Here is a 27,138-nt window from a genome sequence, read left to right as displayed (position 1 = left end):
ACAAATTTGTTTGGACTTCACAAATCATACTTGATTTAGAGCTGATTTTCTTACCTTATGTGTTCATTGCAAAGTGATTCCTGTGTGGCCGTGATGGTACCAGCAAGAGAGATGTGTCTGAGTCCCCAGAAACTTTTTCGATGTCACCCCTCCTCTTAATGTTTAGCAGAGAAGCTCATTGTATGGGGAAAAATTAGTGCAAGCATGGACATTGTTTGTGTGGCAATTGGCCGCAGGCTAGTCTAGCTCAGGAGAACACAAGGAAACAAACATATATGTCTTTGACACTCCTCTAGTAGGCTTGACTGAAACTATTCAGTGCTAGATTATAAGAGATGATATTGCCCATTGTGCTGTGTCAGATGATGTGTACATATTATTCCATCATATTTTCCTGTTTGCCTTAGGCTGTAAGGAGTCTCAGAACTAATTTTTCAATTGCAGTAACCATTTTATCCCCAAATTCTGGTACAATTATTTCCCTTCTATTTAATATGAGCAATAATGAGAATGATGATAATACCTTTTATTATTCAGTATTTATCAATTTTTTATATACCATTGTTTCTTGGCATCTCTCAGTCTCTCAGTTACAGCTATTGTTACCTTATCCTTCTAACAAATGAGGAAACTGATGTATAGAATGACCAGATGACTCATGACGAATCTGGCAGCCATGAGAAAGGCTGATTTAAACCTTGATGTCCTAGGCACAAGTCAAAGTACTGACACACTTTATTTTATTTTGACAGTAAGTGGCCAAATTTAATTTATTATAGTAACTAAAAATAATAAAATGGAGGAGAGTATAAATCTCTACTGGGCACATTTCCCTTCTATGTTCTATACAAACTTGACCAATGTTTCTACTAAAGATAGGGATAGCACAGGAGGTGAGAACATTGACAGAACTTCCGAGGCTACCATAAAGAACACTTTGTTTTTAGCATTTAACTTTTGAAAAAGTGTACAGTAAAACATCATCTTCATACTCCATTCTCATCACATTCCTTCTTCACCCGTAGGGAACCACTGTTAATATTAAGAAGATTCTATATATCTTTCTAGAGTTACTTTAGCCATATATAAGCAAATACAAATATTTTTTCTTATTCCTCTCCATTTTATACAGAAGTTAGCATATTTTACCTTCTACTCTAATTATCTCTTTCTTTCACTTGATAATATATTTTAAAATCTTTCTGTATTAACACAATTTTCTTTATTCTTTTTATACCTCCATCATATTACATTGTATGAATGTTCCCGATAATATGCCCAACTATCCCATATTGATGGATATTTGTAGGGTTTTTCCCTCAAATTTTTGCTATCCACAAACATGGCTGCAAATAACGCTTTACAGGTACGTCATTTTGCACATATGCAAGAATTTTTATAGCATAGCTTCACAGAAATGGAAATCTGGATCAAAGGATAGATCATTTTTAACTTTGATAGATTTTGCCAATTGTTTTCCATAGGGAAGGCAAGTAAGGTTTTGAAAAGTTCTACATTATTATATATATGTTCATCTTCACATATTTTTGGCAAAGTGCCTGGCATAAAAGCATTCAACAAAATGCTTATTTTAGGATCACTTCATTATTCTCCAACTTCACTTATAATTTTTTTCTGAACAGTATTAGACTCACTACTGAGTTATATTTGTTGAGGCCAAAATTATGTGAATATTGGAAGAGAGACAGGAAAAATACCCATGTTGAGTCATCAAAGAAAGCATTATTTTTTAGGGGACTTTGACCAGTGGGCCTGGGCCTGATAGAGTCAGACGGCATCACAGGGACTTGAGGTTGGGTGAAGGGAGAATTGTCATGGGATCAGAGGGAACTAGTCTAGCCCTGCCAATAGGGTAACTGGAAATGAGTGATGTTGACACAACCCTCTCTGTCAGCAGAAGTTTAAGGCACATTTGATTGATATACCAGAAGTCACTGATTTCATGAAATGCGGTGTCAGCAAGCATGGAATGCCATATTAGCTTTCTGGTAACTCGTTAAGCTGCAGCAAAGGATGATAGAGGGTCAGATGTCATTCGGTCCACTGGCTGACTACCCAAGCCAATGGGAAACTTGTGAAAATGCCAGAATCAGAATCTCTCAATGTAAAGGGTGTGGTCATATCTTCTTGAAGATTTACAGGAAGTTTTGATCATCAGCTTGGCTCAGAAAGTTTTAGTTTAGTCCAGTCAATTGTCTTATAGATAAGGAAATGGAAGCCCAGGATATTCAAATAATGGGCTGTAGTCACAGAATTAATTCATGACAGATCTGGAATACGAACTGTGTCACTCAACTCCATCCAGGAGCTATTCTTTCCGTTTCCTGGAAAACTCGGGCTGTGTGGAATGAATTAAAGGTGCAGGCTGGGGAGCTAAGCAGGTAAAACCACATCATTTACCCTCACTTCATCGGAAGCAGCTCCACTTTTCCTGTATTTCATGCATGGATACTCATTTAAGATTTTTCTTTTCTTTTCTTTCTTTTTTTTTTTTTTTGAGACAGAGTCTCACTCTGTTGGTTGGGTTAGAGTGCCGTGGCATCAGCCTAGCTCACAGCAACTTCAAACTCCTGGGCTTAAGCGATCCTACTGTCTCAGCCTCCCGAGTAGCTGGGACTACAGGCATGCACCACCATGCCCGGCTAATTTTTTTCTATACATATATTTTTAGTTGGCCAGATAATTTCTTTCTATTTTTTAGTAGAGACGGGGTCTTGCTCTTGCTCAGGCTGGTCTCAAACTCCTGACCTCGAGCAATCCACCCGCCTCGGCTTCCTAGAGTGCTAGGATTACAGGCATGAGCCACCTCGCCCGGCCTAAGATTTTTCTTAACCGTGGGCACTGTGACCAAAATGTTTCAAAGCCTTTTATCATAGTTTGAGAAAACAAACGCATGAAAATGCTACAACCACCTTACCCCTGGGAGGAAGAGATACTTGAATGCATCCTAGCCAGCCTAGTATCCCTATTTTCTCTTGGGAGAGAAGGGCCCCAGGCTGGGAAGTTAGATATTTGGCATTAAAATCCCATTATACAGAGAAGATATGAGATCTCAGAAACTACTTGAGGGCAGCTCTGTGTTCTGGGCCTGAACATGAAAGATCTGGGTTTCTTGTCCCATCTCTGCCACTTACAAGCTGAGTGAACTTGACAAGTTACTTCCCACATTGGTCATAGTTTCCTTATCATTAAAATGAAATGGCTTAGGTTAGACAAGCCCTGGGATGTAGTGGTTATTAACCTAGGTTGCACATTGGAATAATCTGGGATGCTTTAAAAAATCCTGATGTACTGATATGTGAATCCCATCCACTGAGTTTCTGATACAACTGGTCTGTTATGCAGCCCAGGGTTTAGGAATTTTGAAAGCTCCCTGGTGAGTCTGATGGGGAGCCACGGTTGACAATGACTGTGTAGACAGCAACGATTCTCTTAGGATGGTCCCCACACCGACAGCATCACCAGGGCACTTGTAAGACATGCAGGTTCTATTCCAGACCAACAGAATCAGAAAACCTGGGTATGTCCCAGAAATCTGTGTTTTAACATATACTCTGGGTGATTCTTATGTGCACTACAGTTTAAGAATCACTGAGCTAGAGGGTCTGTGAGCTTATTAGAACAGGTGCCAATCAATCTTTATACCAGAGCTAGGCCCATAGTAGAATACCTGTCTGGGGGAGGATGAAGCAAGTGAGGTGAAGAGACTGACAGAGTTCATCTCCCAGAGTCAGCTAAAATTTACAATCAGTGCATTGGAAGAAAGCTGCTATTTTGTGTTTTATTTGTGTGCTCTATGAAGAGAGGAAATGTTTCATTTTAAGATGTATAAATTACTAAATGCTTTGAACTTCCTGATAAACGTGTTTGTTTGGAAAAACTGGCCCTCTGAAAATGGTTGTCTTCATTTCTATGAGAAAGTATGAGTAAGATTACAGAAGATAGGACTTAGATCACTTTTGCTCCACCTGAGGAGAACAGCTTTGTAAGTACCAGAGTTCAAGACTGAATTCTCTAGCAGATGGTGCCTAGAACAAATGGGCACCTGAAGAACTATATCTTTCCTGAGCAGGTTTCTGGTGGAGCTGCTGGAATATACTAACTAGTCATAAGCACACAGTGGGCTCAGTCTTCTCTAAGTTATGTATTTTCTTCTTCCCACTCAGCCAGGGGCCCTGGAGACTGCCATGGAAGACTTGAAAGGCCACATAGCCGAGACTTCTGGAGAGACCATTCAAGGCTTCTGGCTCCTGACAAAGTGAGTAGTTACAACCAACTGAAGGGCAGTGGAGTACAGAAGCATTTTCCCTGATACCACTTTGGCAGAATGGGAGATGGACCTGTGATAGAATTTCTCTTGTTGTTGTACATGATAAATGATTGAGTTATCCAGTTAGGAAGTCATTTCCTGGTGTTCCTTGGCTAATGGTACAACCATATTTGACTCCTCCAACTGTTTTTTGGGCTGGTCCCCTCACTCAATCATCCACTATGTCTACCTTAGGTCGGGCCTGCACCGTTGTTCTCAAGGACTGTTCTATTGGCTTCCTAATTCTCATGCAATAAAGGGAAGACAGGCTACTTTTACAGAGTTAGGATAAGATCCAAGTCTAACACTTAAGTCCTTATTGCTTTACTAACTGCCTGAATTCACCCACAAGGCTTATTTTAGCTGTAAGAGCTTTCATTGCAAATGTCACCATAGGGATAGTTTCCTTTCTGTCCTGTCCTGAAAGTCTATTGTTTGTGTGGCCCTTTCTTCACCCACCAGGTAAACATTAGTAATGGCATGGTCTTTATAATGATGAGTAAAATATCCCTATAATAAGGAAAAGAGACAACTATTTTTCTACTATAGAACCCATAGTATTAAATAGATAACGTGATCAGAATATCCACTTCAGATATTTAATGGATTCAGTAAGTTCACCTTTCTAGCTTAGTAATCTGATCACCAAAGGATGCTGCAGAGAAGCGCCATGATTCCTATACCTTGGGAAAAGAATTATTTAATCTTTCACCCGTGGGCAGGATATCTTTTTTGACTAAGTTTCAGGAGGGCAACACTTGGATGTTTAACCAACCAGGACAGCAGAACAAACTTTTCAATCAATGGGAAGTAGAACCAGATCACCTGTGAGTCCATTTTACTGATCACCACTTTATACGATTGTTTCAAATGGGTTCTAAGAATTGAATGAAAAGCATTCATTCAATGGAATGAATGGAACTTTTGAAAAGCATCCTGTTTGTCAATTTTGAGCCTTTGCTTCTTCATTCATAAAATGGAGATAATAATATTCACCTGAGAGGACTAAATGAGACAACACTGGTAAATTAGCAAAGTACCTAGCACATAGTGGGCTTTTAATAGTCATGGTGTCCCTCCTCTGTTCGCAAGTACAAACTACTGGTAAAAGCCTTTTTATTTTTAATAGGTTCTGCCTTCATTTCTACCCTTATCCATCTCTACCATTTCTGGGTTATTTAGCTCTAATGAAAAATCTATAATTCAGGCTTTTTCTTAATTCATTTTTACCAACCCATACTTCATTCTCGATTCCCACTCCCCACCTAGAGTAAAATCTGATTTACATAAATGAATACTTGGCCTTGTTTAGGAGATAACTTGTCATCGATTTTGGAGGTCCAATCAGATGTAAACACTTAACTAATTTGTCTTTATAATGCTTCTCCCTTACAGGGAAGAATTCACAATGCATAAATGTGGTATTTCGAAATCCAGTCATGACTGTCTTTGAGTTCTCAAATAATAGAACCAGTAATTTCTTTAATGTTGCATTTTTTAATTGTTTGGTTTTATTTGTATGGAGATGTGCCTTTTTTGCTTATTTGATTATGTTTGTTCAGTGATGATGAAGACATAGATATAAATTGTCCAAAGAAAAATCAGATTGTCTCATCTACATTGGAGCTTAGCACTATAATTCTACATGCTTGATTTAACATCAACAAGAATGATTGGTAAAACAAGTAGTTTTCAGATAAATATGAACAGCTGTTCCCTAAACACGCAAGCGTTGAACCTAGGTCTGAACCTAATAGGAAGCTCAAAAGTTGGTAATGCCTATCTAAAAACTCATTTTCCATCTCTCTTTCGTTTATGGTACCTATTTCAATTAAGTACAACAATGTGCAGTGTATCCTGTGCATGTGAAATTTCAAACAATCATATTTTTTTATTTGCTTTCAGACTTTCCTCCTTTGTTCTTTAAACCCACCTCTCTTCTTTAATTGGTAGTTCCTTGTTGTTCTTTTTGAAATTCTTCTCTGCCAAAATCTTTCAGCAACTCCTCTCTATCAAAACCTACTTTCAAGAAAAATTCTGATTTCAGTCATTTCTATCATACTGAGAATTCGCCAGTTTGCTTTCTTTGCTTGTTAAATCTTATAGTTGGTTCAGAGATGGCTTATGCAATGGAAAGAGCTTCCAGTTGTAAAGAAGATGGCTCAGGCATCTGGACTAAATAAATGAGGTTCCTGGTCACTGTGCCTGTCTAAGAAGAAGAATGAAATGTCCCATTGTCAGAGGGAGGAGTCTTCATGGAGAGTTTGAGTGAACTTTCACATTTAGGACTTTTTGTTTGTTTAATTGGAGATTGTAGTGCATCAATGTAGGAAAAGGCAAAAGCAACAGCAACAATGAAAATACACAAATAAAAAAAAACTTAACATCCCCCCCAAAACAATAGCAAAACAAAAATAACTAAATAAAACAAACACACAGGCCCAGAAAGGTGAGAGCCTGGGACTAATCCTGCCCCTCTTGCCTCTTTTTGATAATGGAGTGAGGCTCATCCATTCAGTTCTTATGAATTACAGAAGCTGTAATAGAGACCAACTGCTCTAACCTCACCAACCATAGAAGATCCTCTTCAAATGTAACACTTCTGTGAATGACAAAAATGACTGAGCTTCATGCACATTAACTTTAAGCTCATTCCATGGAGATGAGACAACCCTGGCTGCTCATTTAGCAATTTGAAGCATGTCTGCTTTCAGACAAGTACTCCAGTTTCAGAATGATGACAGTAAAAGCCCTTTTAATGCATATAGTACATTTCAAAGTATTTTCACATCCACGAGCTTGCTTTAGCTTCACAACAACCTTGCTGGTTTCATGATTCCCATTTTACAAATGAGAAATGTAGGCTGGGAAACATGAAGTGGCCAGATGAACGTGTACCTGGTAGAGCAAGGAAGATAGACTGCACCCTGTGTTGGCTTTGAGGCTGATTGGGTTCTGATCCTTTCCCAAAGGATATAAGATACATATGTGGGATGATTGATGAACTCAGCTTAATCTTAAGTCATGGTTGGTCAGACTCCTAGAAATAGTTTTATGTAGGAGGGCAAGGAGGAAATTATCAAGAGAGGAGACTGAAAAAGTGCTTAAAGGCTGTTGTATCACATTAAATAATTTAGATTCCATCCCATATATGACGGGGAAGCACTAAAGGGCTGAGAAAGTGTGACCATATTCACATTTTATGAAGAGCACTATAGGCCCACAGTCTCTTATCTAAAATCCTTGGGACCAAATGTGAATCAGAATTGAGAACTTTTCAGCTTTTATTTAATAGAAGGGTAAAGCAATGTTTATTGTTCTGACATTAAGTCAGTAAACCATTTTCTAAGAAATGCTGCCCAAATTAATTCTGGCGAGCTACTTTGCAATGTTCTAAATTGATATGAATGTACTATTTAGTACAATTAGAAAAATGAATTTGAAGGCACTTGGGAGGTGGATATAAGGAGAATGAACAGAGAGGCTAAGAGGGGAAAAGGAGAGGTACAGACCTACCCACCAGCTGGTTCTCAGTTGAGATGAAACTGTTAAGATACCCTAAGGAGTTTCCAATTAGGATCCAGGCCGCCAGCCCAGCTCATCCAGAAGCTTTATATGCCTCTACAGCTGTAAAGACAGGATACTGTTATTCCCACCTTACCTCCTCCTCTACCCTCTTTCTTGGCTCTTTTGAAAACAGACTTTTAAAGAAATTGTGTGTATGCTTTCAGAAGTGATCCATTAAGCCAGCCCCAAGGAGAACATCTTGACACTCTATGGAGTCTCAAAAAGTATGATATGGTGGCAATGAAGTGGCTCTTCAGCAGAATGTACTTGAAATGTCTTTGTCTACAGTGCTTGAAGAAGCAGGAGGCGGCATCTTCCCTCCACATACATTAGTGTGAAGTGGTGGTAGGGGATTGTTGTCATTCTTATTGCTAATTGAGAAGACTTGCCTATGGTGGCTGGGTTCAAGAAATTCTTGCTCTTCATCCTTGTACAAGATACTTAGACTATGTTTCATTATTTACTCCCTTTACCAACTTTCCTGGTTTCCATCCCAGGACTTTGCTTTAATAAATATGTGAAATCTTATTAACTATGTGGAATATAGAGACAGTAGAATCAAAGTAGAGTTGAAGAGACAGCCTGGTGTCATAGAAAGAAGAAGGTTTGGCTTTGAATCCTGGATCTGCTGCTTACCATCAGGATAGTTGGGTGCACTTGGGTTGGGGTTGCCTTTTTCTTTTTTAGTTAGTGAATTTGTTTTAGTATGTTATTTAGTACATTAGAAATTCATTGTTCTTAAAAGAAGCACAATCACTGTTAAATTATGATATATATCATTCCAGCTTTTTCCCATGCCTTGTTGCCAAAAGTTGTTATTTATTAATAGTAACATTTGTCAAGCACTTAAAATGTACCAAGTGTTATGATAAATGCTGTCCATGCATTTGCCATTATATGGGTATAAATGCATATAGTTTAATGAACTTCTGTAAATGGTACTTCTCTCAGCTTTTTCCTTGTATTTTTCCCGGTTACCGTGTAGTTTTCATAAAGTTACTTAATCATTCACGTATTGTTGAACAGTTACTTTCCAAACTGTCAGTGGTTACACAAATTTAATGGTTTATTATTATTCTTTTAAAATTGAAGCACCAAGTAAGGGATATCTATCAGCGGGGCAGAATAATATTTTATGATTGGAAAGAGAAATGAAAATATGTGAAGCACCCTCATTCCTCATTTATTTTTTAATAAACCTAATAAGTAATATTTCTATAGCACATTATAGTTTAAAAGTGCTCTTCTTTTTTTTTTTTTAATTTATTTCAGCTTATTATGGGGGTACAAAAGTTCAGGTTACATACGTTGCCCATGTACTGCCCATCCCCCCGAGTCAGAGCTCCAAGCGTGCCCATTCCCCAGACAGTGCACATCAGTGACCATTCCCCAGACGGTGTGCAATGCACTCATCATGTAGGCATACACCCATCCCCTCCCCCCACCCCCCACCTCAGTCTGATATCCAATTGGTATTATTCCCAAATGTGAATTTAGGTGATGACCAGGGAAACCAATTTTCTGGTGAGTACATGTGATGCTTGTTTTTCCGTTCTTGGGATACTTCACTTAATATAATGGGTTCCAACTCTCTCCAGGAGAACCAAAGAGATGTCGTATCACCATTATTTCTTATAACTGAGTAATATTCCATGGTATACATATACTACAATTTACTAATCTATTCATGAATTGATGGGCATTTGGATTGTTTCCACATCTTTGCAATTGTGAATTGTGCTGCTATAAACATTCGGGTACAGGTGTCTTTGTCATAGAATTATTTTTGTTCCTTTGGGTAGATGCCCAATAATGGGATTGCTGGATCGAATGGTAGGTCTACTTGAATCTGTTTAAGGTATCTCCATAATGCTTTCCATAGGGGTTGCACTAGTTTGCAGTCCCACCAGAAGTGTATGAGTGTTCTTGTCTCTCTGCATCCATGCCAACATGTGTTGTTTTGGGACTTTTTGATAAAGGCCATTCTCACTGGAGTTAAGTGATATCTCATTGTAGTTTTGATTTGCATTTCCCTGATGATTAGGGATGTTGAGCATTTTTTATATGTTTTTTAGCCATTCTTATATCTTCCCTATTCAATAAATGGTGCTGAGAAAACTGGATAGCCACATGTAGAAGACTGAAACAGGACCCACAGCTTTCACCTCTCACAAAAATCAAATCATGGTGCATAACAGACTTAAACCTTAGGTGTGAAACGATTAGAGTTCTAGAAGAAAATGTAGGAAAGACTCTTACAGACATTGGCCTAGGCAAAGAATTTATGAAGAAGACCCCTAAGGCAATCACAGCAACAACAAAAATAAATGAATGGGACCTGATTAAATTAAAAAGCTTCTGCATAGCCAAAGAAACAGTCACGAGAATAAACAGACAACCTACAGAATGGGAAAAAAAAATTTCACATAGTACACATCAGATAAAGGACTGATAACAAGAATCTATTTAGAACTCAGGAAAATCAGCAAGAAAAAATCAAACAACCCTATCAAAAAGTGGGCAAACGACATGAGTAGAAATTTTAAAAGTGCTCTTCTTTATTTAATTTAATCTTCACAACGATGGTCCAAGGTAGGAAGCATTACTTCCAGTTTATAAATGAGAGAATCCAGGCTCTGAAGAGTAACACAGCTCTAAAGTAGCAGAGATGAGGCTCCAAACCATTAAGTTGTCCTGAATTTTGTCAAAATAGTTCTTTCACTGCTGTGCAAAGATTCCACAGTAGTGGAATGATATTGTGCCTATGTCTGGTTTCTTTGTTGATTGTCTTTTACTTGCAGAGAGGAGGGTCAGAGGTTCATTGGGCAGGTTCAGAGACCCTTTCCTCTTTTCCTCCCCAGATCTTTCTCTAGCTTGTGCTGTTCATTTAACGTGTGCCTTGTTATTATGTTGTGGCCTCCTGGTGGGCAAGGGCTGCCTCTTTCACATTTGGCATTCCCCGCAGATCCCACCCATGTCCTCTGACGGAAACTCATTTGAAAACCTGAATTCTGTTTCTTGAACCTGGTGGGGTAAGTGGAAGCGTGCAGGGCATCTATACTTAATTTAGAAATATTTCCCCAAAGAAGTAGCTCTTTAAATAAAATTAAAGGCAGCCTGGGAAACAAAGGGACACTGAGGAACAGGTGATCAAGGATTATTTTCCAGGAACAGGGTTGCCTCTGTGGAACGCTCAGATCCCCGAAGCAACGGCGCGTGTCACAGCGTTCACACCCTCTGTCATATGCCATCCTCACGCAGGCCCGTGAGAAAAGGCAGGGAGGAACTATTGGCTTTATTTTATGGATGAACAAACCCAGAGATTAAATGACCTGTCCAAGGGGAACCGCTTATTCAGGGTCACAGGAGGGCTTGACTTCATGACTCCTCTCTCCCCGGCTAGTTTTCTTCTCATTACACTGCTCTCACCGCCTTTTGTGATTTTCTTCATCTCCCAACACAGCCATCACTGCAGTTTAAATTGGTTAAATGATCTTGTGCCTGTGTCTGGTTTCTTTGTTGATTGTCTTTTATTTGCAGAGAGGAGGGTCAGAGATTCATTGGGCAGGTTCAGAGACCTTTTCCTCTTTTCCTCCCCAGAGCTTTCTCTAGCTTGTGCTGTTCATTTAACTTTACTTAGTCTTTGCCTAGAAACAACTAAAAAAGTCAGAAACTTATAGAGGATGGTGGGTGATGCTGATGGACTGAAGCCAATCACACTTTTATCTTGTTAGAGTCTAATTATGTTACCAAGATTGCTGAACGAATCCTGTAATGAAAATACTACTAATAATTAAAAAGTAAAAGGCAAAAAAACCTGGAAATCAGGGATTTCTAATACTTTTTAGTCATGAGGAACTGAATGATAGGAGTACTATGTAAATTAACATTGTGAACTGCATCTTCTACTCAGCACCATTCATTTCTGCACACTTCCATCTTTTCTAGATCCCCGCTACTCAAAGTGTTGTCTTGGGATCAGTATCACCAGCATCACCTGGGAGCTTGTTAGCTAGACTGACCCTTAGTCCCCACCCCAGACCTACTGAATCTGAACCTGCATTTTCACAGGATCCTCAGTTGGTTCCTATGCACGTTAAAATTTTAGAAGCACTGGTCCAGATCACTCTCATGCTCGTGGTCTAAGGACTTCAGTGGGTCCCCACTGCCTCCACTCCTTCTGTTGCATACTCAAGACCTTCATGTCATGACTGAATTTCCCTGTCCAGCCTTATTTACCATCATATCCATTTATAAATTCTATCCATCAAATTAAACTGTCTCCTGTTCCCCCCCAATTCCTATCTATTCCTTGGTCTCATAACTATGCTCACCCAGTTGCCTCTATTTTTTATGCTTTTCCCTTCTCTCTGCTGGCCTAGACTTTTCCTGTCATTCAGGGATATCAAGTCCATGGAGCCTTTCCATATTCATTCAACCACAATAATCTTATCTCCCTTCTTTGTGCTCACATTACACCACAAAGTATAGTTCCTTGTGCACCTTGTAAAGAAAGCATTCCTTAAGGCAGGGCCTGATTCTGACTCACTTATGTCCAAGCTTCCAGTGCTTAGTAAAGTGTGTGGCACCTGGTAGCGGGGCTCAGAACTGATCGTGGATTTGACTCAAATTTAATTCTGATAGAATAATCTACTGTTTGAAGCCCTTCACTGACACTAGCAGGGTTCATCCATCGTGTCCTGACTCCATGTCCCTGGGCCTCCAAGCAACTCTAAGCCCAATAACACTTGCCTCTGTCCTTGGGTGAAAGCATTCAGGCTGAAAAGTGCCTCAAATCTATCAAGATGTTAATGACCTGTGGCAGGACTCTGGCAGCAACAAAAGCACCTCTGTTGCCAGAATCCATTTATACTGGGTGGGTGTTTTCGACAACCACTTAATTAAACACATTGCTTTTCTCTATAAATTCTCCATGGCAGCAACCTCATCCCAATAGCTAATGGTCTCTGAGTGACCTGCATTAGAAGACAGTGAGGGCATTTAGTTGCTGCAGTCACAAATGTACTTGGAAGTGTTTATTTTCCCATAGCTGCTACCCATTAGGAAGGACTCAGGAAAAGCCAAGAGGTGAAAGAAGTTTGATGCAGCTAAATGCCTAGCTCCATAAGATACTAGCTATTTGACCTTGGTTGTGCAAATCTCTTATATCCTCTGGACCTCAGTTTTATCGTCTATAAAATGGGATGTTACGAGGGTTATTCCAAGGACTGAATTACTTAATATGTGTACAATGCTTATAACAATTTTTTACCATATAGTGTGTGCCATATAAGAGTTGAATCTTTTATTACTATTATTATTAGTAGTATTTATTTATATTCATTCATTCATTCATTCATTCGTTTTTGTTATTTGCTGAGCTTCTTACATAAGCCAGATTCTGTCCTAAGTGATGAAAGTATAGAAGGAAATAAGACAAGATTTCCACCTTAAAGGAGCTCTCAGTCTTGTAAGGAAGAAAGACATGTAAATAAAGTCACAGCAGAGTATGATACATGCTGATATACAGTTCTATGAATGGTTCTATGGGAATATAGAGGTCACCGTATATTGTAGCATTAGGTAAAGGGGACATCCAAGATTAGAGAAGGAGAAGGGATTAAAGATATGATGAGATGAAAAAGAACATTCCAGGAAGAAAGAATATGTGTAACAGAAACAGGCTCAGGGAATCACAAACAGCTCTGTGTGGCTGGATTATAGTGAGCAAGAATGAGAGAACTAGAAGAAAGCTGAAAAGATAGGAAGGAACCTGAAAGTAAAGAATTCTGGATGCTAGCCTAAGAAGTTTGGATCATGTTCTCTTATGGTGTCAAGTTGGAGATCCACAGGTCGTTTCCACCCTGCTCAGTGTTTTCTAAAATTTGATTTTGAAGGCTTTTAGGGAGGGTATGTGGTCCCCGTTTGTCAGCACCTAGCCACTTCCCAGTGCCTTACACTGGCTCCTCTTTACTCCCTGATACAACCATGTGTGGGGACCAGCTCTCACCGCCAACCCCCATGAGAGCCACCTGTGTGTGACTCTTCCAATTACATGTTCAAGGACCCCACCTTGGTATGTTGAAATCAGTTATGGTAGTCATTTACACCAGGCAAATGAAGTCAGGAGATTATTATTTTAGAATTTGTTTATTATTTACAGTACACTACTGCCTTTATGTTCCTTTCATGACCACTATGCACATTTCTGTCTTGAGTTACTGAAGGATATCAAATAGGGTGTTGACATTATTAGAAAAGCACTAGGGTCCTGAAATTATTGATCGATAATTTAAACATATTCTTAATTATTAAGGAGCCTGCCAATGTGAGCTTCATTAAATAAAACAAATAAGATCTCTATCTTACTACTGATGCTATCAATACTTTTAGGCCACTTTTATAGAAGTTATACAAAGAGTTATTATAGCATTTTATGAGTAAACATGCTGCCTGACTTATAAATAGTATGTTGTCTCCACTCTATGGGGTGCCTTGGTTGTCCCAAAATGTCCTGTTGTAGGGAAGATAAAAGTGGGTTTAAGAAGAGAAAGCCTTGTGAAGAGAGGAAGCTTCTACTTCCACTGGTCTGTTCAGTAAACAGAGCTACACAGCACAAGAGTTCTGTGGTTACTGAAATGCTTTGCTATGTGAACTAATGAAAATGTAGAATTCTGAGTAAAGAAAATTATCAGGAACAGAGAAAGATATTGTCTAATGATAACACAGTCAATCCACCAAGAAGATATAGCATCCCTAAATGTGTATGCACCAAATAACAGAGCTGCAAAATGCATCACATAAAAACAGAATAGAAAGAAATAGATAAATATGCAATTATAGTTGGAGACTTCAATACCATTCTCTCAATAATTGATATAACAACTAAATAGAAAGTCAGGAAAGATTTAGGAGCTGAACAACACCACCAATCAACAGGACCCAGTTTATATTTATAGAATATTTCACCCAGTAATAGCATAATACAAATTCTTTTTAGGCATTCAAATTATGTATACAAAGATCTAGCATATTCCAAGTCACAAAATAAGCCTCACCAAATTTAAAAGAATTGATATCATACAGAGTATGTTCTCTGAGCATAATAGAATAAATCAACAATAAAAAAATAACAGGAAAATCTCTAAACACTTGACAACTGAACATACTTCTAAATAATCCAGGGATCAAAGAGGGAATCTCAAAGGAAATAAAAAGTACATTGAACTAAATAAAAAGAAAAATGTAACATATCAAAATGTGGAGGATGCAGCTAAATAGTGCTGAAAAAGAAATTGATAGCACTAAAGGAAAAGCACTCATATCAATTGAATAAAAGTCTCAAAACAATAATCTGAACTCCTGTTTCAAGAAACTAGAAAAGAAGAGCAAACAAAGCCAAAGTGAGCAGAAGGAAAGAAATAACATAAATAAGAGTAGAAATCAATGGAAAAAAATCCACAAAACAGTAGAGAAAATTAATGGATGAAAAAGCTAGCTCTCTGAAGGGATGTATAAAATTGACAAACCTCTAGCAAAACTGACACATAAAAAAAGGAAGGAGACACAAGTTTTATCCAGATGAAATAGGGGATATCACTACAGACCCTGCAAACATTAAAGAAATAGTAAGGGATTATAGCTAACAATTCTACACACATAAATTTGACAACTTAGATGAAATGGACTAATTTCTCAAAACACAAAAACTATCACAACTCACTCAACATGAAATAAAATATTTGAATGCCCCTATAAAATTAGGAAATTGAATTTATTATAAAAAACCTACCCAAAAGAAATTTCCAGGCTCAGAATTCTTGTTAATGTGTAGAGAAGAAGGAACACTAATTTAAATTGTATCAGGGCCTCAAGGAATCACCTGCTGATATACAGTCCTACAAATGATTCTATGGGAACATAGAAGTCACTGTGTATTGTGGCATTAGGTAAAGGGGACATCCAAGATTAAAGAAGGAGGAGGGATTAAAGATACAATGAGATGAAAAAAATATTCCAGGAAGAAAGAATATGTGTAACAGAGACAGGATCAGGGCTTATATTTCCCTATCTTGAGAATTTGAACTGGGAGATACAGAGATACACCAGTTAGCTATGAGAGTGGATCTGAAAATTCATGTGTAGTCAGGGATAAGGAAATAACTCAAGGTCATAGGCAAGGTAGAATTAAGGAGAAATGAAAATTGACAGGAAGCAGAAGGAACACAGCAGTCAAGAGGAACCAGATGAGATGTATGGAGAGACACAGGAAGCATAATAGAGACTGCCCCGGAGAGAGAAGCTTTTGTTCTTTGTGGCTTTCCAGGTTGTGTGAAGCCCAGCTGGGCTGTGGTTCCTGTTCTTAGATTTCTGTGGGATTCCTCTAAGGATTTTTATAGCACATCTCCTCATCTTGGGCTTGCCTGATCTGGGCTGTATCTCCTGTACTCAAGGAGCTGTAGCTAACATAGTACAGTTAGCAGAGCTCACTCCCATTTAAAAAAACGAAAACAATGGAGGTGGCGAGATGTGTACATTTGTTCTATCTTGTCCGTATATTCTTCCTTCTTTGCCGCCTCCGCAGAATTAGGCCTTGTTCTCCTGCCAGCTTCCTTGGCTTTGGATCAAGTGAATTCCCTCAAGTGAATTCAGGGGAGGAGTGACCCCCTAGGGGGTGGGCCTCTTGTGAGCTCCTGGTGGGCTGTAGGGGACTTGAGCTATTCGACAGCTATTCAGTAGTTATATGGGAAAGGGAGAGCATGGGGTGTGCCTAGATTCTTTTCTTTTGTGTAGCTTTTAAAATATCCTCTTACTGATGGTAGTGCTGTAGGGAGAGCAAAATTGCCTGGTTGTGTAAGAAAAATAAATGGGAAAAGCAGCTTGATGGCGTGCATATAGCCTGGGGTGTGAGTCAGAAGAGCTGGGTCCTGGGCTTGGCTCTGTCACCTCATGCCAGATCCATGTGGCTTAACTGAGGCTTGGTTCTTCCATCTGTAAAGTGGGGGATTGTAATCACTTAATATGAAAAATAGCCATAAATTGCAAAGAAGTTGTTGTTCTTGCAGGAAAACTGGCTTCTGCTTAAATCCCACTCCACTCTCCTCGTTGCTCCTTTTGCTTGAGTCACACAGGCCTCCTTGCTGTTTCCTGGACCTGGATGGTCCCATCTCAGGGCCTTTTGCAACAGCTTTTCACTTTGCCTAGAACACTATTCCCACACATATTCCTTTATCTCCCTTTTTTCCAAGTCTCTGTATTTGTGTGTCTATTTCCTTCTGTCTCTGTCCCCTCCCAGAATGTAAGTGCCAGAGGAATAGGGGCTTGTGTGTTTCACCATTATCCCTCTGGTGCCTGGAGTGTGATACGGCTCAATCAGTATTTGTTGGATCAGTAGAAGGATTACTTCTGGCCTGGTTCCCTGGTATTGCTACTCTAAAGAAATATCTTTTTATGTCATGTAGTGAGAAGAAGTTCAATTGCAAATAAACGACTTGCTTTTGAGCTATAATCCTGAGCCACTGCCCTATGTTGTCTGATGTGGGCTCGTATTTGCACCTACCATTGGCTCTTCTGGCCCAGGTATGCAAATGAACGTAGCATGACTCCTTCGATGGGCACTCTCATGTTTCCTACTGAGTCTTTGTTCCAACTGTTCCAGGTCCTTATCTTCTAAGGTGTTCCACAGCAGCCACCTGCAAAGGGACACTCACATATAATGCGTGATCTATATTCTAAGTAAGAGCAACTCAAATATAACTTCCAATATAGTGAAAATACATTTGGCTGTAGCAGAAAAACAAACAGGCAAACAGACAGAAACTTGTTGTACATATATATGAAATTAATGATTTTTTAAAAATATTTTTAGGAAATTGAAATAAAAATATTTTGCATATCTAAAACTGTTATAGGCTTGAGGAGTTCTCTTTAAGTGCATTTACTTCACCTGTTCATCAATTTATTTGGTAATTCAATAAATATTGCAAAGTATTTAAGTGATTTAGAAGAGTCTTCTTCATCATCATATAATAGCCAACAATATTTTAGTATTTTATGTGTGTTTTGTATTACACTAAATTTGTATTACAGTAATCTTGCTTATCCTCACAACAGTCCTATGAGGAATATACCATTACTATCTTCATTTTGAAGATGCAGAAACTGAATTTTAGAAAGGATAAGTAACTTTTACACTATCTGACAGCTAGTAAGTGACAGAGCTACATTTGCCACCCTGAACCTATGTAATAGAAAGCCCGTCACTGCTCAGGAATCTTCTGCTCAACTATATTTTATCAGGGCTTTGGGTGAAGATTAAAAAAGGAAATATGTACATAGCATCTGGTACAGTACACGATCTGTAAAAGACCCCCAATATATGGAGGCTTCTATTATTATAATCTACAAAAAATACATGGCAGGGTTATTCATATGTGCATATAGATCTCAGAAGCTTCAGACCTGGGTGTGAGTGTGTGTGTGTGTGTGTGTGTGTGTATCTCAACTAAAAGTTTTTGTTCATAATTTTTGTTATATTTTTAGAACTCAAAAACACCTTTGCTTTCTAAAGAAAAAACTGACATTTTTTTTCTGTAATCAACTGAAACAATATAATGAAACCCTGGTAGGACCTCCCTTACTCAGGAGAAAAGCAGCTTTTGGAGGACACATGAATGGATGTTTCCAGGTATTTCTTATCTGGGGGCTCTATCTGCCTCATAGTAGGTGCACATTAAAGAAGTGTTAAAGAAATGAATATATACTTCTGAGCCCTTTCCTTGTGTACATTCCAAATAATCATCCATACTTTGCAACTTGTGCTTTTCCAACATGGAGATCTTTACCACACAGCAGAAGATGAAGTGTTGATAAGAGAACCTTCTTCAAGGACATCACACAGGTGGTTGTGGTTGTTCTTCCTCAGTCCTGTGGGCAGTGGGCTGGGAATCCAGACCCCTGAGTTCTGCCCCTGTAGGCTTGTGTTACCATTTCAAGCCTCACTACATCCTTGGGTGCCATATTACTCTTCCCAACATATTTTGCCCTTACATCTTTGAGAATTGTGCATTCCCTGAAAGTCATATAATCTTCTCAGCATTCCCCGTAACTAGCACAGAGCCTGATACATGGCTGGCTGTATGGGGTAGTGGGGGGAAATGAACTCTAAGAAGTCAAGTCAGGAAACCTGGGAACAGGGAAGGTCTGTGACCATCAGGTTTTTATTAGAATACTGTGTTTACTTTGAGGATCCCCTATTTTAAGCAAATTGGAGAAGGTTCAGGGAAAGAGTAACCAAATGATTGGAAGAAATACATGCAGATTATTTAGCTAAAGGTTTTACAAGTCTCCACTTAACTCAGGGGGAGGGAAATTGCTTTGCTTTAATGCCATGCATTTTTCATTTATTTGTGTTTGAAGAGCAAACCCAAACCAGATTCTTGTTGGAGCCTGGAACCCAGTGGGTGCTTAGGGAATATGTGTGGAATGAATGATTCAGGTTTTTTTCCTTCTGGGTTGATGACTTCTGGCTAGCCAGGATACTGTCTTCCTCTCCAAGGGCCGGGTTATGCTAAGGGGTTTGAGGGGTGCATGAAGTTTGAATTGTAAATGAGGAATAGTCATTCTATTCACCATCAGGGTAGATGCCTCTACTGAGTGTGGGCTTTGTGTGTGTGTGTGTGTGTGTGTGTGAGAGAGAGAGAGAGAGAGAGAGAGAATAATATTAGAAGAAAATCTTTCTTGGAAGGAAATAATTTCCAAACCACAAATTGATTTGACACAGCCTTAAAAGAGCAACTGAAAGTATTGTTGGGTGTGGGGCTGAAGCCACTGGGAGGCATCTGCGATTTGAGTAACTGGGTGTGGGTCCTGGAAACTCTTAACGATGGGTATCGCCTGTCATTTCTAGTTCGCTGTTGCCCTCTGCTGGTGAAACTGTTGCCATCCCAGAAAAGTGCAGACTCTCTGAGCTCTCAGGTGCCTTCTTAGCTACGGGGAGTCTCTGCTCCTTCTTGTCAATAAGGAAATGTTGCTGGTGCTGAGGGAGAGATGTGCAGAATCCTTTGTCAGGGGAGACTGACTCTCACTACAGAGGGGATGGATCTTATGATTCTCTTTTTTAATTCTGTGCCCTGCTCATTTGCTGAAAACTTGCTCTCTCTTTGCTCTGTGCTGGGCACAGTGAGGAGACCCAGGTATAAATAAAGCGGTGACTCCGTACTAGAGGGGCTCCTATTTGGTGTGTGTGTGTGTATTTGTGTGGAAATGGGTAGGACAAGTACAGAAATCACTGTAATACAGAGAAAATTGTGAGTAGTGCCCCAAGCGAGGCACTGATACAGGCTTGTGCATACTAAAGGAAGGAAAGATGACACCCGCTTGACGGTGACAGAAGTGAGGGTGAGACTCCGTAGGTAAAGCATGTAAGCTGGAAACTTGAAGGATGGATGATTTTTTTTATTTTAAAAATATATCTTATCAAAAAAGTAGAATATGTTCATTATAAAAAATTTAAACCCTGGAAAATAAAAGTATAAAAAGAAATAAAAGTCACTTGAAGTTTCAGCACTCAGAAATAATCAGTGTTAACATTTTAATATGTATATTATTTTGTTGTTATTACAAAATTGGAAGAATACTGTAGGTAACATTTTTGTATTCTGCTCTTCTTCATTATTATGGCATGAATATTTTTCCAATGTTACTGATTTTTTTTTTTTTTGAAAATGTGTTATTTTGTGTGGGAGTGTTTCAATGTATAAACACGAGGACCAGATTCCCCAAGCAGCATAAGCCAAGACATATAGGTTGCACAGAGCAAAGATTGTTCATTCTTTACTAATTTCAGAAATATTTTTTAGATACCTACAAACTTAGAGACACAAATCTAAGAATTGACTCCACTTTTTCAGTGTTTACAGTATAGGAAAGAAGAAATATTAATTATATAATCATAGAAATAACTGTAAAATTGCATCTGGAACAAATGCCATAATAGAGAAATGTGTGGGCTATGAAAGTGTGTATTAGAAGAAAGAGAAGTAGTCACAGAAGTCTGAGAAATCTTCCTGGAGGAAGGGGGTGATGGAGCTCACTTCACAGGAGTTAGCTAGGTGAGCTAGAAGATCATGTAGAACCTTGCCAGCAAAGGGACCAGCGTGTGCAAAGACACTTAAGTTGGAGAGGGCATGGTGAATTCCAGAAACTGAAAGAAGATCAAGGAAAATGGTGTGGAGAGACTAGGCCTGAGATGGAGTTGAAGAATTACATAAGCCCTGACTGCAGAACGTCTTAGACCAGGTAAAGACTTTTTGTCATTTTTCATAAGAGCCATGAGGAACTATTAAAGTATTTTAAGCCACGCGGGTCAGTGAAGACAAGATTTTTTTTTTTTGAAAAAGAATCACCTCACTGCAGTAAGCTGAAGAAGTTGGAAGGCAGCAAGAGTAGATGTAGATAAACCAGGTCTGGGTGACTAGTCTCTCAAGCCTAGTGACAGGAGGTGAAAAAAGACTGGATTGAGATGATTAAGGTAGAAATGGAGAGAAGTGGGTGGTATCGAGAGACATATGGGGAGTGAATGTTTAGGACTTGGCATGTAAGGTAAGGAAATATGATGCGTGCAGAACGACTCTTGCATAACTGGATGGAGGGAGGGTTCTTCCCCAAGATAGGGAACGCTGAAAGAGGACACAGTTGGGAAGGGACAGTCATCAATGTTGTTTTGGGGAGGAAGTTTTCTAGAGAGAACAATTCCAGCAGACGTGTGTCTCATCACATCAGCTCCTTCCAGAGCTGGGTTTTACCACATTTACACACCACTCTGAAGGGTCCACTTTTTAAAGGGGGTTGGTATGGGGGAGAAAGCAAAGACTGTGCCTTGATTTGGTGTCTCCCTATCTGGTTCAGGTCCCTACACTACTGTTGCTAGGGGTAAAGCACTGCGCAAATCATTTTAAGGATTTGTGGACCTTAGTTTCCTTTCTTTAAAAACCTTTAGTCGAAAGGGTTCTTGTGAGGATTAAATGAGAGCATTGATATTTCAAGGGCTGCATAAACCTCTATGAGCTGTACGAACACAATATATTATTGATATTTCTATTGCTATATTTGTTGCTATTATTGCTGCCCAAACTTCAATAATGTTAATATTAGGAATACGTAATTTAATGTTTCTTCTTGAGTTCTTAGGGGGAAAAAGGTGCGATTGAAGTCTAAATAAATAAGTATACCACCCAGGAGCTTGAGATGGTAGCCCCAAACTATTTATAAGCCTGTGTGTTTACTTGAATTCAGACATTCCCGACATGTAAATTATGCAGAGTCTGTGTCACAGCAGAGCACTCTGTGTTCCTAAAAAGAATTTTCCTTTTTTTCCAAATCCTTTACCTTTTAAAATAAATCTCATTATGGAGTGCTGACATTTTCAGTAAAACCATTCAACCAAAAGCTGCCGTTTTTTTAGACTAAAAACAAGTCTGGTTTATTAGGCAGCAGCTTATAACTTACTGCTAAGTAGATGCAGTCTATTTAGAGAAGTTTATGTAGATATCTGATAAGACATTTCAGAGTCCCCATCTCTTTCTGACTAAGACTGAGAGTGTTAAGCAGACTATCAAGAATTCTCTCAGTGGAGTGGGAGGTGAGTATCACTGTGTGCTTGGGTGGATGGAAACAGTGGAATCAATATTTAAACCAGATCTCTTGATCTTTATGCTATTAATATTTCCTCCAATTATACCACTAACTCTACTATCATGTTCTAGCTGAGTGACTTTGGATGTAACTTTCTTCAAAGGGTTGTGGTGGGATGTAGAACTAACACTCATGAATATGTAGTGGCCAGCGTATACTAGGGCCTCATCAGTGATCACATCCTTCTTTTTCTCCTTTGCTTCTCCCTCTTTCTTTCTCCTTCATCTCTCTTATTCTCTCCTTCATGTCTCCTCCTGTCCCTCCACCCATTGATTCAGCTCCTAACTTTGTCTTGCCTGTCTGTGCTTACAGTGAGAAGTGGCATATCATTGAGTTATCCGAAGTCACTTAGTGATGTAGGCTCCTACCAGTGATAATAATAGTTAATTTACAGAGCCCTGACTGAGACTCATTTCTTTTAATCTTGTCCCCAAACGCATGAGGTGAGTAGTAGAAGTATTGTCTCCATTTCACAGATATGGAACCTGAGCCACAGAAATCTTAAAAGTCCAATATTACGGAGTAAGTAAGTGATTTTGCTGCAAGTTCCCACGTCCGCCCTCACTCCACCCAAAGGCCTCTAAAATCATTATAATTGACATTCATTTATTCACTCAACAGATATGTATTTAGTGCAGGCAATTTGACTGCCCAGCAGACATAGTCTCTGCCCTCATGTAATATGCACACACGTGCGTGCACACACACAGGGTTGATACTCAGCCTGCACTTACTGGCATTTTCCTGCCCTCTGTACTGCAGTGTACATTCTGATTGGCTAGTGACCACGTGGTAATCATTGCTAAGCATTTTATATTCCATTCCTCCTTACCAACTGTGATAAATGCCACGAGGGAGAAAGGATAAGGATGCTTTGAGAGAGTGTAATGAGGCCAAGTTTCTACAGCAGTTTAGGAAATCCTCTTTGAATGAGACATTTGAACCACAACTTGAACAATGAGTGCTCTCAGCTTACTGTGAGATGACCCCGGTCAGAGGCAGATTATACAGACCAGTTGTCCATGTTAAGGGGTTTGGATTTGATCATAAAATAAAGGGGATGCTACTTAATAAAGTGAACGGGGTGAGGGTGATATCATTCAGTTCGTATATTAAGAATTGCATTGTGGGTACTTTGAGGGGAATGGTTGGGAATGGGCTGTCCATACCATTTACACATTAGATTGATTCTGTGTGGTGAGATTCAGACATCAGTCAGTCACAGATCAACATTTTCAGTCTTTCACGGAAAACAAAGCACATATTGAAACAATTCTAATACAAGTTGTGTGGTGCTATATCTTAAAGCTTATACTAGACAGACAACAAAAGTACTGTTGGTCAGGGAAATTACAGACTGCTCACTTTCTTTTAAACAGAAGCCATTGTTTTGAGTCCTTTTTCTCTCCATTGGAGAGATTTTTAACTCTTACTCAGAATTTTCCATGTGTGCCCTGAAAGACCCAAATCTGAAGAAAATCTATTCAGTAAACACTTATCTAGTGTCTACTTTGTCTTTGGTTCATAAAAATTTTACTTCACTTGTTTCACTGTATTTCTATCACAATAATATGGCAGGAGGAGCTCTAAATAGAAGTGGCTTGGGGGACAGTGGACCTGTGTTCAAGTCTCCATTTTATCTCTTGTCAACAATGTGACCTTGGAGATTAGTGTAAGCTAGTTTGCAATGAGTAAATTTTGTGGTACAGACTGAGTTTGAACAAAGAGATTTTTTTTTCAGTTATTATGGGGGTACAAAAGTTTAGGTTATGTATATCTCCCATGCCCCCCATTCCCCCCCCCCCGAATCAGAGCTTCAAGCGTGTCCATTCCCCAGACAGTACCCATGGCACTCATTATGTAGGTATACACTCATCCATCCCCTCCCACCACATCTGCCCGACACCCAATTAGTGTTATTCCCAAATGTGCATTTAGGTGATGATCAGGGAAACCAATTTTCTGGTGAGTATATGTGGTGCTTATTTTTCCATTCTTGGGATACTTCACTTAGTAGAATGGGTTCCAACTCTTTCCAGGAGAACATAAGAGATTCTATATCACCGTTATTTCTTATAGCTGAGTAATACTCCATGGTATACATATACCACATTTTACAAAGAGATATTTTTGTTCTCCATGGAGGAAGATGTGCTCCATGAAGGTTTCCCAGAGAACCGAGAAGATGTAGAGAAGTATGAATCAGTTGACTTCCAACACAATGCAAACTTGGTAGTCTCCTACTGGATTCCATCATGAGTAGTCATCTCTGTGCTCTGTGATGCCAAATATTTCCCCATCATCTTCCACCTCCCCTCCTCCTTTAGTCATGGGACTAGATTAAATGTGGGGGGGTGGTGTTAGGTGTTTCTCTGATCCTCTTTTTTCTGACTTGATCAAACTTTACTGTCTTCTATGTTAGGAATGCCATTATCTTTAATTTGGAAAGGTTATGTCATCAACTTTACTTCTCTGTGATGATTCCTACAGGATAGATCACTGGAACAACGAGCAGGAGAGAATTTTGCTGCTCACAGACAAGACTCTCTTGATCTGCAAATATGACTTCATCATGCTCAGCTGTGTGCAGCTGCAGCGGATTCCGCTGAGTGCTATCTATCGCATCTGTCTGGGCAAGTTTGCCTTCCCTGGGATGTCACTGGACAAGTGAGTATAATGTCCTAGACTTGGGGAAGTGGTACAGTGGGGGTAGGCATACGGGAAAATGATCACAAAGTGCAGTTTGGTACTGTAAAGTGGGAGTACCCAGGGAAGAACAGTGAAGTCATCAAAGTTGAACTCATCAGACTATTGAGTTCCTACTCTATGTCAGGAACTAGGAATACAACTTGAAGTACATTTGTATTTTAGTATGAGAACCTGACAAGTAAATAGCTAAATGTAAGGTGAGAAGAGGTGTGGGGACATGGGGGGAAATGTGCTGACCTACTTCGTGCGGCAGATAATTAGAGAAGCTTTCCTGAAGAAGTACTTGAGCCAATATTTGATGTTGAGCAGGAGTTAGCGAAAGAAAGGGAACCAATGTTGAAGAACATTCCAAGCAGAAGAAACAGCACAAACAAGAATGGAGAGGTGGGAAAAAGTGTAATGCCTCTGAGAATTAAAATTATTCTGTAATGTTCAGTGGATAGGTCCCAAGATGGCTAGTCCTTCTTATAAGAAGTGACTTTGGGTTCATCCCTGGAAGCTTGTGGGGGGGAGCTGTCATCAACTCTCTCAGAGATGCTGACAATTACTGCAAGACGTGGTGAGGTCTACAGAGGAGGATGGCTGAACTGGGAAAATTCTTGTCACAGTTTGGGAAGGAACTGCCTTTACAAAACATGTTAGGTCTAAGCCAGGACAACAGTCTTTCTCTGAGACTGAATATGAGATCTTCCCATTGAACTGTGAGCTCCTTGAGGGCAGTACCTTTTTTCTTGTACTTTAAGCATCTGGCATTGGGCCTGGCATATAGTAAGAAGTGAGAAATCTTTTTTAAGATAAAGAAAAAAGCACAACTTGATCAAGTGATTGATTGGCTTTCCTTACACAAAGCATAGTATACTAAAAACTTACTTTTTATTTACTCTTTTCATGGATGCAATAAGTGATTAACTAAGTTCATTAGCTTTTAAAACTGGTCAATTTTTCAATAATATATACACATTGTATAATATACATTTAAATATCACAAAAAACCTCTCTCTTCCACCCCGGACCCTCAGTTCTCTAGCATTCTTTCCACAGCTGATAGTAGTTTCTTGTGTACTTTTTTAAAAAAATCTATAAATATAAAAGAATAAAAAGTCTCTGTGTGTATACATATGTATGTTTCTACACATTTAAGAGTATATAGCTACACACATATTTACTATGTATTATTTTACCCAATGAAAGCACATATCATAAACTGTCCTGCCTCATGCTACTATATATTATTCAAAGGTATAACTTGGAAATTTATATAATCATCTATAGATCAATCTCAGTCTTTTTAATGGTACAGAGTATTCCATTTTGATTCTATTTACCCAGCCCCTCATTGATGTATATTTACTTTTACCTTTGTTACTACAAATAGTGCTGCTACAAACATCCTTGCCTGTAGAACTTGGCACAAATGTGCAAATGTATCTTTAATGTGGATTTCTGGAAGTGGAATTATTAGATCAATGTCATATAAATATTAACTGATAGATACTGCCAAATTGACTTCCAAAGATGTAACACCAATTGATGTTCCACAGAGTATGAGGCTATTCTCTTCCACCCACCCTCACCATTATCATATATTGTGAAACTTTTTTTTTCTGCTAGTGAGAAAGATTAAAGTATCTTACTTTGGTTTTAATTTGCGTCACTAGAATTTGAAGGAGATTAAGTGTGTTTTTCTTAGGTTAGAAAGCCATTTTATTTATTTTTCTGTGACCTGCCTACTTACAACCATAGCCCATATTTTTTTCTACTAGAATATTTTGTTTTTTTCTTATTGATTTTTTAAATTTTATTTTAATTTTTTAAAATTTTTTTGTTTCAGCATATTG

General features: G+C 38.9%; 1 protein-coding gene across 1 annotated transcript in view; it reads left to right on the top strand.

Moving 5' to 3' along the window:
* The window catches only part of TPRG1 (tumor protein p63 regulated 1), a 99,493-nt gene that overhangs the window by 5,385 nt on the left and 66,970 nt on the right, over positions 1-27,138 (top strand). The window contains exons 2-3 of the mRNA XM_069472791.1: positions 4,188-4,279; positions 25,082-25,258. Of these exons, the coding sequence (XP_069328892.1) occupies positions 4,188-4,279; positions 25,082-25,258 (269 nt within the window). The remainder of the gene's footprint in view (positions 1-4,187; positions 4,280-25,081; positions 25,259-27,138) is intronic.

Source organism: Eulemur rufifrons, chromosome 7, assembly GCF_041146395.1.
Source record: "Eulemur rufifrons isolate Redbay chromosome 7, OSU_ERuf_1, whole genome shotgun sequence".
Taxonomy (NCBI): Eukaryota; Metazoa; Chordata; class Mammalia; order Primates; family Lemuridae; genus Eulemur; species Eulemur rufifrons.
This window is presented reverse-complemented; position numbering and strand designations above follow the sequence as displayed.